Genomic DNA, 18,299 nt, shown 5'->3' on the forward strand with positions numbered 1-18,299 from the left:
AGCTTAAGGACGTTCGCGCTAATTACTTCTGCCCATCCTTACTGCGTATGCAAATTCACACGCCACGCCATGCATGAGCGCGCGTGCTAAGAACAATGATAGGGCAGATGGCCATTGCTATAGCTTTGCCTGGATTTAACGATCTCGAACGTTCGGTGACCCCTATTTTTCTTTCCAGAAACAGATTTTATTTCCAATTATCTCCACATTGTCCAAAATGAACAAAAAATCAATGTGGGAAGTTAAAAAAATTTAAAGATTTCTGTCCACGATACATCGAATCCTGCCATCTTGCGGCTGCAAGGAGCGTGAAACTATGGTCGCTAAATGCGAACTTGGTCTTTAACGAACCTCGCCAGTTGACTAAATTCACTTAATAGGTCCACTCAAACAATATTTAGTAGAGAACACTTTATCTCAAAGTTCTAATTGCAATATTTTGGGGCTTACAGACACTGTGGCCTTATTCGCTAACGACGCCCGATTATTTTAGATTTAGGGTGTTCTTCCGGGGATGTTATCTCCAAAACGAAGTCGGTGACCCCCCATTTTTTTTTACATTTCTGACATAACTGACTTATCATCTTACAGTGGTAAAAGTCTCAGAAAAAAATCAACGTTGGAAAATTTTCGCGCGAACGTTCTTAAGTGTGAGTGAATGACAACGACTCTGAAGAAGAGGTAGACCGCTCTTGAAACAGCACTGAACATGATCCGTCCGACCAAGTGGCAGAAACTTGTAGCATAAGTAATCTCTATAACTTGCCTACTTGTATGTTTTATTACAGTCTAAAAGGATCCTATCGTCTTCAGAACATCTTCGCGAATCCTCGTGAATTTTTGGGTCTTTGTTGGGTCGTATTTAGAAGCCTTCATTTTGCGGATGCGAAGAGAAAAGAGCTGGTATGTATAACACTGGAATTTTTTCTGAATTCTGCTTGTGGGAATAGGATTTGAGCGATTTGCAAAAAAATATGGGCTGGCAAATGGGATTGCTCCCCCCCCCCCCCTCCCCCCTTTTCAGGGCCCTCAAATTTGAACTGAACGGCTTTAACTAAAATTCAACACAAAACTTGCTTTCAAAACAATACCGTAGATAATTACCAAGATGATCTCCGTGTCTCCAGTTCAAGTCATTTTCATTTTCCGGTAGCCACATGAAGACAACTAACTGAAGTACTGCATTAGGCTGCACCGTGACGTTTAAAATAAATTAAATCTTACTTTTATTATCATCTTTTCTCCCTTCATGTACTGGAGACTAAGAAAAACCAAAATCTAATGCAGTATTTATAATTTCGACTATCAGGTTGCCCGCCGCATTTTCCGACATTCTGGTATGACTTGAAATTGACTGCCGGGGTTTTGTAAACACTTTCAGTACAAAGTAAACTCTACATCATACACTGCACACGAATGCAGTTCTTTTGTCGAATTTAAGGAACTTCGGGAGGAAACATTAACTAATTTCTTCTGTTCAAGATGGCGGTAAAAGTCACTAAAGGAATTAGCTCAAATAAGTAATCTGAATAAACAGCCACTTAAGGTGGCTCAAAACAGTTTCCAACCCTTAGATTTGGATGTGTCGTTATAACCAATCTTTATCACTTGATGCTACAATCATGGTATCAAAAAACTGCCCAGTCATGTTGGTATCATCTTCGTGACACAATAAGTTACCATAGCAACAGTATGACCTCCTAAAAACACCCTTAATTACAGCTTTAGGGGCTTATAATTCAAAAACGGCACGGTGAAATTTTTTTTATATTATCAACTTTTGATAGATATGATAAGACACATTTTTCGGCAAACTTTAAAAAAATTCTGTACGTGGGGTTCAGAGCCACCTTAACTTTTCAAAACTTTAAGGTGGCTCTGAACCACATGTACAGAATTTTTTAAAACTTTGCCAAAAGTTGCGTCTCATCATGCTTATGCAAAGTTGGTAATATAAAAAAATTTCACTGTGCCGTTTTTGAATTATAAGCCCGTAAAGCTGTAATTAAGGGTGTCTTTAGGAGGTCATACTGTTGCTATGGTAACCTGTTGTGTCATGAAAATGATGACAACGTGTTCACCAATGCTTGGGGAGTTTTTTGATACCATGATTGTAGCATCAAGTGATAAAGAGTGGTTATAACGACCCATCCAAATCTAAGTGTTGGAAACTGTTTTGAGCCACCTTAAAAAACAGTAAATTGTGTGAGGTACAGGTTTGAACCACTATGGTTAGTTGAACGGTCAGTTAATGATCATCAAATTTCTACGGTGCAACCAAGCTTAACTATTTTTAGTCTCTATTTTAGTACAGTGATGTCTAGTCGTATCCTACACATTATCCGTTGTCTTCTTTGAGCATAATGTTCACTTGCGACTGGCAAATGCAAGTCCAACCAAGGCTGCTGCTCCACCCACAATGAGAGCTGTACCACCCAGAATACCAAGTCCAATTAAGCCATCTGTACAGAGTACAAGGTCAAGAGATAAAGGTAAGTCTAACAGTATTCAATAGAATATTTCTATTTACAGGAATACACACAAATGTTGATGTTCAACTAAACATTGATGATACAGTCGAAGCTCTGTAAGAACCCTCCTGGCTCTTCATTTCAGAAGAATGACCTCTCATAAGCTACCACCCGCTTCGGTCGTATACCAGACCTTTTGGCGTAAAGCTTACTAGCTCAGTCTCTTTCCCCAGTAGTATAAAATACAGTGATTATTACGGTAAATGTGATTAATAAATTGCTAACTAAAGCAAATCAGAATTTTTAAGAAGTCGCTTATAAAGGAAAAGACCAGTCGGTAATACCCAAGGGCGGTTACTGTCGGTCCCAGAATGGTCTTTTGCGAGACCTTTCAATTGCCAAGTTTGAGTAACAAGTGAAAGGGCATTCACAATAGTGGATGGAACTGGAGATGATGGCTTATGGGCTCTTACGAGAGAGGTCGTTGTTCATACAATGTGCCACTCGTGAAAGGAACACTATGTTGTTCATGTAATGTGACCCTTGTGACAAGGACACTATGTTGTTCATGTATAATGCGACCCTTGTGACAGGGACACTATGTTGTTCATGTATAATGTGACCCTTGTGACAGGGACATTATGTTGTTCATGTATAATGTGACCCTTGTGACAGGGACACTATGTTGTTCATGTATAATGTGACCCTTGTGACAGGGACACCATGTTGTTCATGTATAATGTGATCCTTGTGACAGGGACACTATGTTGTTCATGTATAATGTGACCCTTGTGACAGGGACACTATGTTGTTCATGTATAATGTGACCCTTGTGACAGGGACACTATGTTGTTCATGTATAATGTGACCCTTGTGACAGGGACACTATGTTGTTCATGTATAATGCGACCCTTGTGACAGGGACACTATGTTGTTCATGTATAATGTGACCCTTGTGACAGGGACACTGTTGTTCATGTATAATGTGACCCTTGTGACAGGGACACTATGTTGTTCATGTATAATGTGACCCTTGTGACAGGGACACTATGTTGTTCATGTATAATGTGACCCTTGTGACAGGGACACTATGTTGTTCATGTATAATGTGACCCTTGTGACAGGGACACTATGTTGTTCATGTATAATGTGACCCTTGTGACAGGGACACTATGTTGTTCATGTATAATGTGATCCTTGTGACAGGGACACTATGTTGTTCATGTATAATGTGATCCTTGTGACAGGGACACTATGTTGTTCATGTATAATGTGACCCTTGTGACAGGGACACTATGTTGTTCATGTATAATGTGACCCTTGTGACAGGGACACTATGTTGTTCATGTATAATGTGACCCTTGTGACAGGGACACTATGTTGTTCATGTATATTGTGACCCTTGTGACAGGGACACTATGTTTTTCATGTATAATGTGACCCTTGTGACAAGAACACTATGTTTTTCATGTATAATGTGACCCTTGTGACAGGAACACTATGTTTTTCATGTAATATGATCTTTCTGAAAAGGGCAGTATGTTGTACAAGTAGGGTGACATTTGTGCAGAGAACACTTACTTGTTCAAGTAGGGTGACCACTGGGAGCCACTGAACAAGCGCAAGCCCTGTTGTTCCCGGTCATGGAAAAACTTTTCTCCATTCACATAATTATGAGCTTATAATCTGCTAGCCTGCGTCCAGATACCTACTATTTGCTTTGTTGATATCTACACCTTGGCTACTGTTAAGCCTCGTAAACATCATTTGCATGGCAGGGAGATAAAGATCTCTCAAGGCTACTTTTTTTCTATAGAATGGGCTATACAATTCGACTAACCTTTCTTCATTTTTGTAGTAATCTTCTCTTGCAGTTCTATTCCTTGACGGTTTTGAGGTTCTATTTGCAGCAGTCTGTTTGTGTATTTGATAGCTGACTTGTATTCCTGTTTGACGTTAAGAAACATTTATTTAACATGAACATGTTGGACATGTACTGCAGTAAGGAACATGGCAAAAAATCCTCTTTCTGGTCAACTTAGCTCTTTCTCTCCTTTGCGCTCTAATACATTACATTAGCCTTTTGATTTGTGCTTGTAAAAGTGACAAGTCATATCTGACATAATAGAAACCTAGTTCTTAAACCTAGTTCTTAACCAAGAGGGTCTTTATGGGAGAATCTTGAACAAGGTCCATTAGTAACTACTTATTAACCATGAGCGAGGTCGTTACGGGAAAATCGCAAACTGAGGCCTTGCTGTATTGACCAAGCAAGAGCGAGGTCAATACAGTAGGCCGAGGTTTGAGATTTTCCCGTAACAACCGAACGGTCAAGATTATTAAGTTGTTTATTGTATGGCTCATAAAAGAAAAGAAAAAAATTATTCGAGCGGAAGTCATCAATTTACGCCTGGCGATGCGGAGTAAACCAAAAACACTAACCCCCGGTCCACGGACCCGCACTATGGACCGGGTCTGTGGACTACTTATGGACCAGTCTACGGACTACCCCTACGGACCCTCTCCACTGGGCCACCCCCCAAAATAGAATAAAAAGAAGGAATAAATATTTCACTAATGGGTTGTCTAATAGATTACTCATATCGGCAAAATTTTGAGTGTTATACCGTGCAAATGTAATTAAAACGCCCCTCCCCTCCCCCAAAAACAATTTTAAAAAAATGCCTAAAAGTTGTTTTCAGCGTAAGGAGATGCCGATGACAAAAAGAAGGAAAGTTGTTAACTTTCATTCGTGGCTCAATCGGGCTATGGGAGGTGTGGTTTAAGGTTGTTTAAGCTTGTTTGTATCTGTAATTCCTTTGAGCAAATTATGAAGCCTGAGTTCACGAATCCACGCAAGAATGGGCTGAACAAAATGGTAGAGGGGAAAGCGCACAAATTTCGAGGCTTCCCAGAGGCTTCCCGGTCTTTCATATACTGTATGGCTACAGCAAAGGAAATGGCAATGTTTCAGTGATATAACTTGCCCCTGAGCCTGAACCCAAGAATGTTACATTTGCACACTGTAACGTTGGAAATTTTGCTGACACGAGTAATCTATCACTGGTTTTCAGTGTTGTGCAATTCAAAATAGATTAAAATCAAAATCAAAACCGGTCAATAGATTAAGTCCAGAATCTGAGAATTGAAAGAAGGTAAATATGCAAAGACTCTCGCCAAAATTCTGGTCACAGGAATTTTTCTTATGCGAGATATGCGGAGAAATTTTTTACCCAAATTTATAGAGATTTGTATGGAGACGCCATGCTGGTGCCCACCGGCCGGAAACCAACAGAAACATCTGTCACTGAGTATTGCTACAAAAGCTTGAATTTATCCCTCGAGGAACTCTAAAACATTAAATAATACTTTTTCTAAGACATGAACTGTTCAGATAGCCAAGTTCCCCGAAATAAGTCACTTTTTTTAACCATCATGACAGCTCTCTAGGTCGTCATGTAAATGCCGCGTCACGCAAAAGCTTAGAACTTCAAGCATAGTGTATCACAAAACCAAGAACCCATTCGGAGCGAATATTTGTATGAATATTAGTTTTCAGCTGCTCTTATACATCATTAATGTTGCGGTTCCTAGGGAGTAATGCTTTAATTATCCCGACAAACACAAGCAATAAACGCGCATTCTATGGCGTAAAGGGGGGAACACCGCTCCACAATCGGCATGACAGACGAACTTCCATTGCGTAACCAAATGCCAAACTTATCTCCCCAGCGGTTAATTCTGCACTGGATCGGACAAGTCAGTGAGGCCAAAAGCTTGCGCGTCCTAGTAGCGTAACTCTAAATGGCACTACGAGCTGACCTCCAGTCAGCATCGTGCTAGATAGTAGACAGTTCTCAAGCCTTACCTATCTCCCCAGCACTACGAGCCGACTCCGCCGGCACGTGCTGGATCGGACAAGAAGAGGCATAAAAGAGCGTTAAATAGCGCCACTAAATTAGCGAAAGCGAAGCTTGGGGAAGTCGCTGCAAGACTTAACCGATAGCGTGGCACGAGAGGTGAACCCCAGTTTATTATTTATATTAATGAACAACGACAATAAACCTCCAAAGGGAGGGAAGGGTGGGAGTTACAATTTCGAGGGCTAACTAAAAGTTACAGTAGTGATATAACGAGCGAATGATGTTAAAGTCCAAGCTAAGCCTCTTTTATAGGTAGACTGATGTCTAGGTTTAAACCAATATAAAATCGTGTACCATGAAACGTACAGAGTCCATGCGGCCTTGAACAAAACAAGAATGGGGCTATTTAAAAGACTAGCCATACAAAAGCATGATATAGTTAAACCAGACATTGTTCCAACATGTATACGTGAGAGGCTATTGTGAATATTGTTTAAACTAGACAAGAAAGACTTCTATAATGTTCTAATGTGTAACAATTCTATTGCATTACGTTTAACAACAGTAAGCTAGTGACTGTACGTAAATAGCGTCACGCTCCATTAACTGCGCTTTAACGATTGACTTTAAAGCTTTATTTAAGTAAAATCTCAGGAAGATCAATAGTTTTGTAGTTCAAATTTTAGTGACATCATGTGAAAACCAGCAATTAGACCACCCATAAGTGAAATACTTGTTTCTTATTTTTATTCTCTTTTATGGGGTGGCCCGTAGGGGTAGTCCATGGACCGGTCCATAGGTAGTCTGCGGGCCCGGTCCGTAGTGGGGGTCTGCGGACCGGGGTCAGTGTTTTCGGGTTACCCGGCGATGCGCGCGTTTACCGATTCATTCAAAACTACACAGTCAGTGAACTTCACCACTGTATTACGTATTCCATTACAAAAACATACATTTCTTTATGGGAAAAATGATTGTCACAGCCTCAAAAAGATATTTTGGTATCATGGTGCCACAACTTGATGGGGGAGTTTTTCCGACTTTTGAGGCGCAACGTCAACGCATATAAAAAAGACAGAAAGTGCTTCAAAATAGTCCAAACCAACGGTCTTTCAGTGAAAGAAAATACTAATGCTTCAGAATGCACTGCTCAGAATAATTCGATCTTCACATTTGCTTTTGACAACATATCTTCGCCTTCTTCATTCTGGAATTTATGGATGAACTTTTCAAGCCTTGTGAACGTCTAAAACTTCCTGCAGTTATCAGAAACACTGCTGTCGACAGAAACCGCCAGAGTAAATGTTTACATCTGACGATCCTGGAAGCTCATTTACACTTCCTTGTGTTACAGTGAGGGAATCTATTTGATGAGAACTGTGACGGAGTTCAATATTTCGGTAATTGTCATGACTAAGATGATAACCTATAAGTTTCTTCGTGGTGTTCTGCTCAGGGTGCATGACAGATCTGCCGATGGTGTTTTTCACTTAGCGATTTCAGCTTTACTTAAGACTCGTCAAACTTTGATTGTTTTTCACTAGTGCCCGCAAAGGTTACTGACCTCTATATAAATTTTATTAACGAAAAATCTCCAAACTTTCAGCTAATCGGAATTAAATTTACTTTCTCTTACTGTTTTTAATCAGCTTTCACCTCTGAATTTTCAGAGCCGGGCTCTTCCTAATTTGCATAATCCGTAATCGGCTTGTGGACATTACGGCTGCATAATGACCGCTCAGATCTCGCTCTTAGCCAATCAGAACGTGCGTTATATCGGTCACAAGCCAAAGCCATATAATAATCTGTATTAATGACCAAGGTCAAGATTCTTACATACAGAGAAAGAAAAATTACTTTTCTTGAAAGTGACTGTAATATCACATCCTTATTAGGTCAGTGGCATGATATCACAGGATATCAGGACAGTAGAAACATGCATGACAACTGATTGGGTAAGGTAATGACCAATGCAGCATACTATAGTGCTGACATATTAATAAAATTACTCAATCACACCTTGACGGTTGAAATTTCTGTCAGGTTCTAAATCCTCAACAGAATACTCTGACTAACCTATAATTAACAATTAGATTATGAGCTCGGGATTTCTATGAGGTGATAGTTGATGAGGCCAAAGGCCAAATCATAGAAATCGAGAGCGAATAATCTAATTGTTTTAGTATAATTCTAACTGAAATTAATGCAAATAACGGTTTCCAATTATTTTTCTCCGCATTATTGAACTTCAGGTTTTAAATAAAATGGCACGTATTGAATTGTCCTTGGTAATTTTGCTGTTGTTTACGCGCACACACCCGATTTTTCAAGAATTTCAAGTTAAACCATCAATTTCCTTTTTTCAGTTGTTTCAGGAATTTAATTATCTATTTACATCTAAACTTTCTTCCAAAACTTCGGAAAAATGATAAAAAAGTTGCATTTCGTGGACGATCGACAGCTACTGCACTCTAACGGCTGATAGTATACGAGTAGCTTAGCCAATCAGATTGCAGTATTTGCATTAGTATACTAGTAGAATTCTACTAAATATTAATAGAATTACTTTTTTCAACTCACATTTAATTTGAAATATCCCTCTGCAATAAAATACAGGTAGTCTCTTTGATCTGTTCCACTATGACAAAGCCCTTTAGATGTCAAAAGATGGGAAAACAGACAGGAATTAAAAATGGTAGAAACTTTGGTATGAATTGGAGGGGTGGCGAATGGTCCTTCAAAAACTCTGGGTCTCGCAAAATTTTAGTCGAATTTCACGGGTCTCGCAGTCTCGTTTTTTTAGCGGTTATGTGCGTCTCGCAGTCTCGATTTTTATACGAAGCTCTCTTGGAGTCTCGACTTTTTGCAAGGTTAAGGGTTTCGAAGTTCCGATTCGTTTGTTTGTTTTAATAAATGACGTCTTCTCGTCACTTGATATTGAATTTCATTAAAGCAACTTTCAAATTTCTGAGAAAAAGTTAATCCTAACTTCTGCCAAATTGTCTGAATTCCACAAAAAGCTACAAAACTTACCGCAACGTCATTTTGGCACCAAAAAACAGTTATTTTGTGCTAGGATGTCCTAACGTAGTGTGCTATAGTCGAATTTCCAGTTTCAGCATGTTCGCAAAGGCTGGCTAAAAGGTTAAAAGGGGAATCAAGAAGCCACATACATGACACACAACCCACGATAGATCATGATGAAACCCACGAAGTCGAAGAACTTATCTGTTGTCCCCTGTGGAAATGTGTAAAGGCACAAGTATTTACATTCTCACTCATTCTTATAGCTCTCAACTAAATCTGGGACTCAAATTTCTGAGCCCCTCATGGTCGCACTCAAAACACTTTGAAGTCCCGGTCTCACAATCTAAAAAGTCAATATCTCTCGGGCTCGCAAAGAAAAGCGCTTGTCTTGCCATCTCGCAAAGTCTCGCATTTACCATTCACCACCCCTAATTGGTATCGCTTAGAATCTAAAATTGCAGCTGTTGAAATTGTTAAAGCCGTCATGGTACAACAACAACAACTTTATTCGCTCCTGTACTTTACAACAATTTTTATATGTATTACTTAGACACACACGCACACATACAGTACCCTTTTGGATACTGTCACGGTGCTGAAAAATGAAAAAGTCAAATAATTTACTGTTTTAGGTACTGTGAATATGAATTTAAGGCACACCCTCAAAATGATATTTTGGTAGATTTTAGGAGTAGAATTGCTGAATAACAGGCTCAGTATTTTTAAATGAGATATCCTTGGAGACTTTGTCTTTGGCATTCAGCACTGTTACACTTATCTATAGTAAGTTAAATGTACATGTATCAATAATTTTGTCTTTGATTTTTTCCTTAACTGGCTCCTTGGTCTAGTTGCCTGTAGCACAATAAAGACAAGTCTAAAGAGGAGCATCATAAATCCAATATCTAGATTAGACCAAGATGATGCACAAACAATGCAACAAAGCTGGCTCATATTTTAAATTTGCATGTCAGAGTAATCAGTGGAACTCAGCAGTGTTCTCCACAGATTTTTAAGTGGTCAGCTAAATATTTAAAGTAGCCAGCGCTTGCAAATCGAGTGTCCCAAGGATGTGAGCTTGTAGGGGGTACAGGAGCATGCTTGAATGGAGAATTTTAAAAAATTATGTGGTTGTAGATGCAGTTTGACACATTTTGGGGGCAACTGACACAAGAAAAGATGTGTCATTTGTGGTCAGTTTTCTAATACAGTTACAGTTAATACAAAGTTTGTTGCACAATAATTGCACAATCATTATCATTACTTGTACTATACAACATTGACTTAAAACTTAAAACCAATTTTCAGCTCAATACGTCAATTAACAAAATTGAAGTCTTCTATTTTCATGCCTTTTTATTTTCATTCCAAGACATGCAGAAACAGATGCAAAGAGACTCGGTTAGACTTTCAACATGGCTGCCGTGACCTGACCTTTAGCAATTAGCAGTGAAATGTAACCTCATGAAAATCTTCCTTCTCTTTATGAGAATGATGCCTTCTTAAAACTATTAGAGTTGCCATAGACTTGAGAATCACCAGCAAATATAACATCGCGTGATTGAACAGCTAGATCGGTCGGCGATCACATGGTGATGTATGTAAACTAAAAACCTATTATAAACTCTATACCAATTTCTATAAGTTCCTTCGAAACAAAGAAGCTTGTTATTTTTCCTCTCTTTACATTCTTTTTTACTTTCCACAGATTTTCACTTTGACATTCCTGATTTCATGAAAATTTTCTCTTTGGGTCAGTCAAGTTGTTCACACCACATGCTCCTTGAGAGACAAACTCGCACAATTGAATTTACAAAATACGTGGACAAAATTGGAACCGTATCGTGGCAAAAGTTGTGGTCTAAATTGACAGCTTTCGGCCAATGCACTTATAACAATGCTACATTTCTGTCTTTGAGTAACTAAGGAACATTTTACATTGTTATCTGTCTACAACACTAGATACTTATGGTTTATCATTTCCTTCAGAAATAATAACATGTTCACTTACTGTTTTTGGAACTTGAGATTTTAAGTGCAAATTCAAGCTATTTCGAAATTGTCTTACAGAAACAGAGGAATCATTTTCTGTGGTTTTGTCTAACAAAAGTAGCTGGCACTTCAAACGTGAGTAGCCGGTCAAAACACTGGCTGCCAGCATTTCTGGAGAATACTGACTCAGCAGTTTGATAATTTGACCATTATTTGTGGAAAGATATGTCAGTCAGGTTGCAAAGAAAAATAACTTCGGGACCTCTAACTAGAATTTACTAGCCTGAAAGTTATTCTCTCTAGCCCCCAAAACATTCACCTCTTACAACATTTCTAAAATTTGAGTTTCCTCAAAAAATTTTCCAACAAACTTTACTTACCCACCAGGCAACCACAAGCCGGACTAGAAAATTCACTTGCCCCAGGTTTTTGAACAGGAATTTCTTTGCACACCATAGTTAACAAAAATTTACATAGTTCTGGATTCAAAGAACAATCAAAATAGTCACGGTCCCATAATATTTTGAATTCTGATCCATGATTCAATGCTTCTTTGCAACAAAGCAACCGCTTATTTGTTGTAAACATGGCTGGCGTTGAACACGGTAAAGTCAGTAACGAGAAATTTATGGAAGAAGTTGCGCAATATCAGTGCGTTTACCACTGAAACAGTAAAGTTTTCAAAGACAAAAACAAAAAGGCTAACTGCTCGGAAAAAATCGGGGAGAAATTTAATTTATCGGCACCTGAGGCGGAGGTCAAATTCCGCAACATAAGAACTGCGTATGGTCGCCTGAAGCGATTAAAAACGCTACCTTCTGGATCGGGCCGAGATGCAGTGCCAAAGGAATTTCAAAATAGGTTGACTAAAAGAAGAAATAAATTTGCTTGCAGCAAAATTTCCTCCTCGACGTCCACCATATTGTTTGCTGCGATTTTCCCGCCAGCACAACGCGCGTGTAATTTTGACAGTTCCGCTGTCCGAAATGTATGCAACAGTCGGCTCTGCGATCGCTTGCGATCATCTGCGATTGTATGGAAACAACTCTCTTTGCGATCGTCTGCGATCATATGGAAACCAGCCTTTAATCACAACGCATCAATCCCTCAAAGCGTGTCAACATTCTCTTTCATTTCTATTGGTTACCTTTTTCCAGATCTGTCAAGTTCCACTATCAAAAAATTCGCGTAACGTGTTGTGTTAGAGACCGCCACGAGAAAAGTATTTGAAATAAAAGAATTCACCAACATGTTTTTGTTCCGTATCTATCAGTCAATGTTCTGGCCAAATTTCAAGGAAAACCGTCTATTCTACATACCCTATTAATTCATTTAAAGAGGAGGGATTCTCTCGAAAAACGAGTGCAAGTTTTCGCCTTCTAAAGATTTATAAACAAGTCACGCCTTCTCAGAGGGATGTGTCAACTCAAAATGCCGCCAGCCAATGAAATAACAGAACCCCTAGCATTCACAGTAAGGAAAGTTGAGCTTCGCGGTACAGCGATAGTGTTACAGTCATGTTTTAGGTTTTATGCATATGTTTTAGGCCAGTGGTCAACCATAAAGGGCAAAACGGCCGGAGAAAAGCGATGTGCAACAAAACAAAAAGAAACTGAGGAGCAATTGCTGAAGCGTGATTACAAAAAGGCACTCTTGACGGACATGAAATCTCAAATTGAAAGTATTTGATATAGGATCTCTGGATTAAGCTGTTTGCCGCAAAAAGGTTGCTGAGGAGTCCATGCCTTTTGGGGATTATGACACCTTGACGGTTTATTAACTTTTATTAAAAAACCTCTTTTTTCCAATAACTCGTGCACGTTTTAATATTTTATTTTCATTTTTTGGAAAATGTTACCTTGAATAATGAACTTTAATTTGGTTGGAAAAAAGAAAAGTTGGAAAAAGTAGCCCCATGAAGGTTTGAAGTAACCTTGAAGTACCCTGCATGCCTGCCTGATGGTTGAGAGGTAACACAGAGCCTCAATAAACATGTTTTGAAGCAGCAAAGCCTGTTCTTGGATTTCCAAACGCAAATATGATCGAGTTATCAGTCTTTGGTTTGAGGTTGATCCAGGCAGCAAAGTCCAAGAGCACTTCTTCCAAGAAAAAAAACCCTCTCATGAGTTATGGCCCATTTGTCAAGCGTTGCCGGAATCAAAATTTGGAAAGACAGAACTGATTTTAGAGTGATAAAATATGTCTTGCATCGACTGCCATGTTTTCCCGTACGTGAGGTGAAGAGATCCTTCCCAGCACACGTTGCGATCACACTCTGTGGACGTTTTGTGGATGCTCCGCAGTCTGAAGCTGACGGATTTCAGCTAAATGAGTCAAAGTGTAAAGACCTGAGAATTTCCTTTTCTAGTTTAGGTAGCACTGTAGATCCTATTACTACTAATGATAAGCAAATCAAAGTTGTCTCCTCCGCAAAGCTATTGGGGGTTGTAATTTCAGATAATTTCAAGTAGAATGTGCATGTTGAATCTATTTTCAAAAAGGCTGTAACAAGCCTGTATTTCCTAAAACAGCTTAAGTGCGCTAAGTTCCCACCGAATGATATGCTACTGTTCTATTTTAGAGTATGCATGCCCAGTTTTCTATAGTGCTTTGCTGCAATACCTGTCTAACAATATGAATAGACTGAAAAAGCGTGTGCTGCACATATTATATCCTGACTTATCCTACACTGTGGCTCTTGTAGCTACAAGCATTGCTTCACTGTACAAGAGGAGACAGGTGCTGAGTGAAGCTTTATTTGATCAAATTATGGTGGACCGAAGCCGCACGCTTCATGAACTGCTGCCGCCATGTAACAAATCCACTTACTGCACACAAAACCGGGGATACTTCGCACTGCCCATTTGTAAGACTTACAGGTTTAGAGACACTTTAATCATGAAGCATAGTTTTTGATTATAAATAGTTTCAATATCTTATCATATTATATTATATTTTCAGGTTTTATCTTATGTAAAGTATGTCACAATTCAGCGGCTTCGAAGGTTGCAATGATTTTACATAATAAAGCTATCTATCTCATCTATCTATCTCATCTATTTATCTAATCAACATTTTTTTTAACTGTCGCGTTGACGTGAAATCAACATTTTGCTGCTTTTAAATGAAATCAACATCTTTGTGCTCACCCCCGGAACATGAAAGCAACATTTTACTGTTTGTTAAGTTAAATCAACATCTCTGTGGTCGCATGTTGACATGAAAGCAACATTTTACTGTTTCTTAAGTGAAAAAATAAAACATCTTTGCAGTTCCACACTAACAAGACAACAAATACAAGTTCTTTGCCTACATTATACCTCAAGCAAACTGCAGTGAAAAAAAAAAATACGGGACATTGTTTAACACAACTAAACTAAACTGCATGCAAAATTTTGAGTGTTTTCAACAAAGTTCACTTTTGACCAAAAATACCTAACATAAACAACCATTTTGTATTTGACATCATGTTTAAATGATTACCAAGCTTCCTGTGGTCATGACAACAAGGCTGTCACACTTGCCACCAAGATAGGGGAGCTGGAGTAAGAAGATGGCAGTTGATGGATCATTGCAATTAGTAAACTGTTCATTATCATCTATATGGAGGGTTGTATCAATTTCAGCTTTTCCAACATGTTTCTTGAAACAATTCCAAGAAAGACACTTGCAGATAGAAGTGTGTTCTTTCTCACTTGAGAACTCATCACCTACTATGCCAACGATTACCTCAAGATACTGGAAGAGGATTTTGGTTGGTACTATTCCTGACCATCAGTTTCTGATTTATGAGAAAATTAGTACGTCAGATTAAATCACCACAATACTCCTTGACTAAAGAGAGTTAAAATGACCTGCTCTGAGAATGAACTCTGTTGTGAGTTGATTATCTTTTATCCACAAGTTTATTTCTTGGAACAGTTTCCCGAAACATGTTGGTGAAGCTGTAGCTCTAATAAGACCTTAAGTAACATCAACTAAAATTGCCGAATGACACACATAGCAAAACAAGAACATTATCAACAGGCTAGCATAATAGAAGTTCTGCTCTGTACCTTGAAGAAGAAGCACTCCTTTTAAAATGTCACCCTTGTTATCACTTCTGATTAAACACCAAGCATAATTAAACTGTGTATCTGAAGAAACCTTTCCTTTTTCAAGTTCAGCATTATACTGTTCCTCAAAACGCTAAAATACATGTAGGGTGGAAGGGAAAATAATTAATCAAATAAAAAGACTAAAAACATCAATAAGTTATGACTATGGTTGTAGCGCAATAACATGGCCCACATGGGTGTTAAACATACAGTATAACATGATTGGCTACAAAGTAATGTGCACTGCATGATGTAAGAGAACACACCCCAGCTTCGTCTTCTAAATAATTGCTCTTGTCCCACTTTTCATGCAGCCATAATTTGGAAAACTCTTAATTGTGCAGGAATACAGGCTAAGACCAGATAGCTGGCTCACAGAATTGCAATGAGTGACGCCCTAAAAATGTTAAAAATATTTATATTAAGCAACCACAGTTCAGTACCAACCAGTTCAATTTGGATGTAAATATTTGCTTCAAGTATCTTCAAATTCTAAATACCTGGTGCCCTATCATGTTACATTTGACACCCACTGTCACTATGCTTTTCCATCCTGTATTAAGGTAATGTTACACAGCATCACTTTTCATTGGCTAATGTAACATAATTGTTTTCTTGTGAAACACAAATTAAGAATTATCACTGACAGTGACTAGTGCCAATTAGTATAACAACCAATCAATGTACTTTCCAAACATTCCAGGAAAAACCACCAGGAGTGTGGAACATGATTAGCAATGCTGCTACACAGACGTCCCTCTCCCCAACTTTTTTGTGGGGAGAAGGTGGATGTACACAGGCTATATATTGGTTAGTTTTTTTTTTTAAGATATGTGATGTGTATAAATAGGAATAAAGAGAGAGAAAAAGTTCTCAATGAAGGAATTCATCATCACCATCTTTGTCATCATTACTGACATCACCTTCGTCGTCATCACCAAGCTTCCCTGAATTTGTACCCGAGTTTTGAAACTGGTGACCCCTTACCACCCCTGTACTGGACCACATGCCACTTAGATGACTATGTGGATGTCAAAGAGGAGGGAAAGAGCATAAATGTCCAGATGCCTACGTTTCTAGACCTCCTTTCTTAGGGCAATACGGAATATGGATCCCAGGGTGATCCACTTGTGAAATGGTTGGTGAAGTTTGTTGACAAATTTGAGCTTAACCCCTAAAGGCTGCCAGTTTTCACTAGCAACGGAGTCAGAGTCAGAGTCACAAGAGCACTAATGACAGAGTGAAAATTGAAAATCGGAATTGTAAGCGGAGTCAGAAGCTAAACGGAACCGTTTACAACTCCGTCTCTTATGATCCAGTGAAAGGATCAGGAATTGAGTCATAAGCGGAGATGGTATTCTGCTTCTGTCTCCGTTGGTTTGATTTTCACCAGATTGTATCACTCTTTGCCTCTGACTATAACTCCGTCTAGGACTCCATCGCTATTGAAAACCAGCCTTCAGGGAGACCAACCTCGGTGTGGTGAGAACTTTGTTTGATTCCTAAAAGATACCACTTGGAAACGGCCATGAGAGAGTGTTTTGTTTCTGCAAGTTTAACCCTTAAATTTACCTTGATGGCTAAAAATAGTGCTTTTCGCCCTTACCACCCAAAGGGAGACCAAAATCCGCAACTTTCACCCCTAAGCGAGACGACGAGAATCCCCGACCTTTCCACATGGGAGTTCCTCCCCTCTGGAGAAACTCTTATGGGTAGGTTTGATGTTTGCAGTTTCACTTTTTCAGCCACTGAGAAGGGATGTGTCGAAAACGAAGACCGAAGACCTAAGACCCTGTGGTCTAAAACGAAGACGCACCGGTCTAAAACGAAGACCCACTGGTCTAAAACGAAGACCCACTGGTCTAAAACGAAGACCCACCGGTCTAAAATGAAGACCCACCAGTCTAAAACGAAGACCCACCGGTCTAAAACGAAGACCCACTGCTCTAAAACGAAGACCCACCGGTCTAAAACGAAGACCCACCGGTCTAAAACGAAGACCCACTGGTCTAAAACGAAGACCCACTGGTCTAAAACGAAGACCCACTGGTCTAAAATGAAGACAACCGGTCTAAAACGAAGACCCACTGGTCTAAAACCTTTTTTTCCTTCAGGAAAGACTATACACTAGGCTAAATTGCTTTCGTTTTTGTAGCGCATAAATTAAAATGTCGTCTGAGCGCGCGGCAAACTTGACAGTTGCTTTATCTCATTTGGTACAACGTGTCAAATTGTGTAACGCAATGAAATTCCAACAGTATAGAAATATACATTTTAGTGACGATTTTAGTATAATTTGTCGTCACCAATATTCTATTTTTCAAATGCATATGAGCAAATTATGATGAGGTGACTTCATTACTTTGCTTTACTGTACTTATCATATAAAGGCGCAAAGGTCCACTGTGCGTGACTCGCAAATTTATTCACCGCGTGCTACAAGAATCTGATTTTCCCAGGAAAATTACGTTATCACTCTCACATTCTTCAGGGAAATACTATACACTACAATCTTGGACAAAATAGTAAATGGAACACCTGGACCACCCCTCCCCCTCCCCCCCTCCATTTCAATGATGCCAAAATGGTGCGTTTTTGCTCCTTCGCGCCTTCATCATTGCTTTGGGGGGGAAGGGGGTTAATTGTTCCTTTTTATTCTGTCGAAGATTGTAGGCTAAATTGCTCTCATTTTTGTAGCTCATAAATTAAAATGTCATCTGAGCGCGCGACAAACTTGATAGATAATTTATCTCCATCGGTACAACGTGTCAAATTGTGTAACGCAATTAAATTCCAACAGAAAAAAAATATACGTTTTAGTGACGATTTTATTTCATCACCAATATTTGTAA

General features: G+C 39.1%; 1 protein-coding gene across 2 annotated transcripts in view; it reads right to left on the bottom strand.

Annotated features, from left to right (window-relative positions):
- Window positions 1-762: 762 nt before the first annotated feature.
- The window catches only part of LOC110066539 (mitochondrial fission 1 protein-like), a 19,121-nt gene continuing 1,584 nt past the window's right edge, over window positions 763-18,299 (bottom strand). Inside the window, exons 2-5 of one of the 2 annotated variants that reach the window (XM_089293987.1) lie at window positions 15,406-15,538; window positions 8,912-8,982; window positions 4,312-4,417; window positions 763-2,462 (exon numbers count right to left, since the gene is read on the bottom strand). In XM_089293987.1, the coding sequence (XP_089150113.1) occupies window positions 2,368-2,462; window positions 4,312-4,417; window positions 8,912-8,982; window positions 15,406-15,538 (405 nt within the window). In that variant the 3' untranslated portion in view covers window positions 763-2,367. The remainder of the gene's footprint in view (window positions 2,463-4,311; window positions 4,418-8,911; window positions 8,983-15,405; window positions 15,539-18,299) is intronic. The other variant, XM_020773768.2, reaches the window with a different exon arrangement.

Source organism: Orbicella faveolata, unplaced genomic scaffold (assembly GCF_042242905.1).
Source record: "Orbicella faveolata isolate gen_17 unplaced genomic scaffold, um_ofav_v1 contig_25, whole genome shotgun sequence".
NCBI lineage: Eukaryota > Metazoa > Cnidaria > Anthozoa > Scleractinia > Merulinidae > Orbicella > Orbicella faveolata.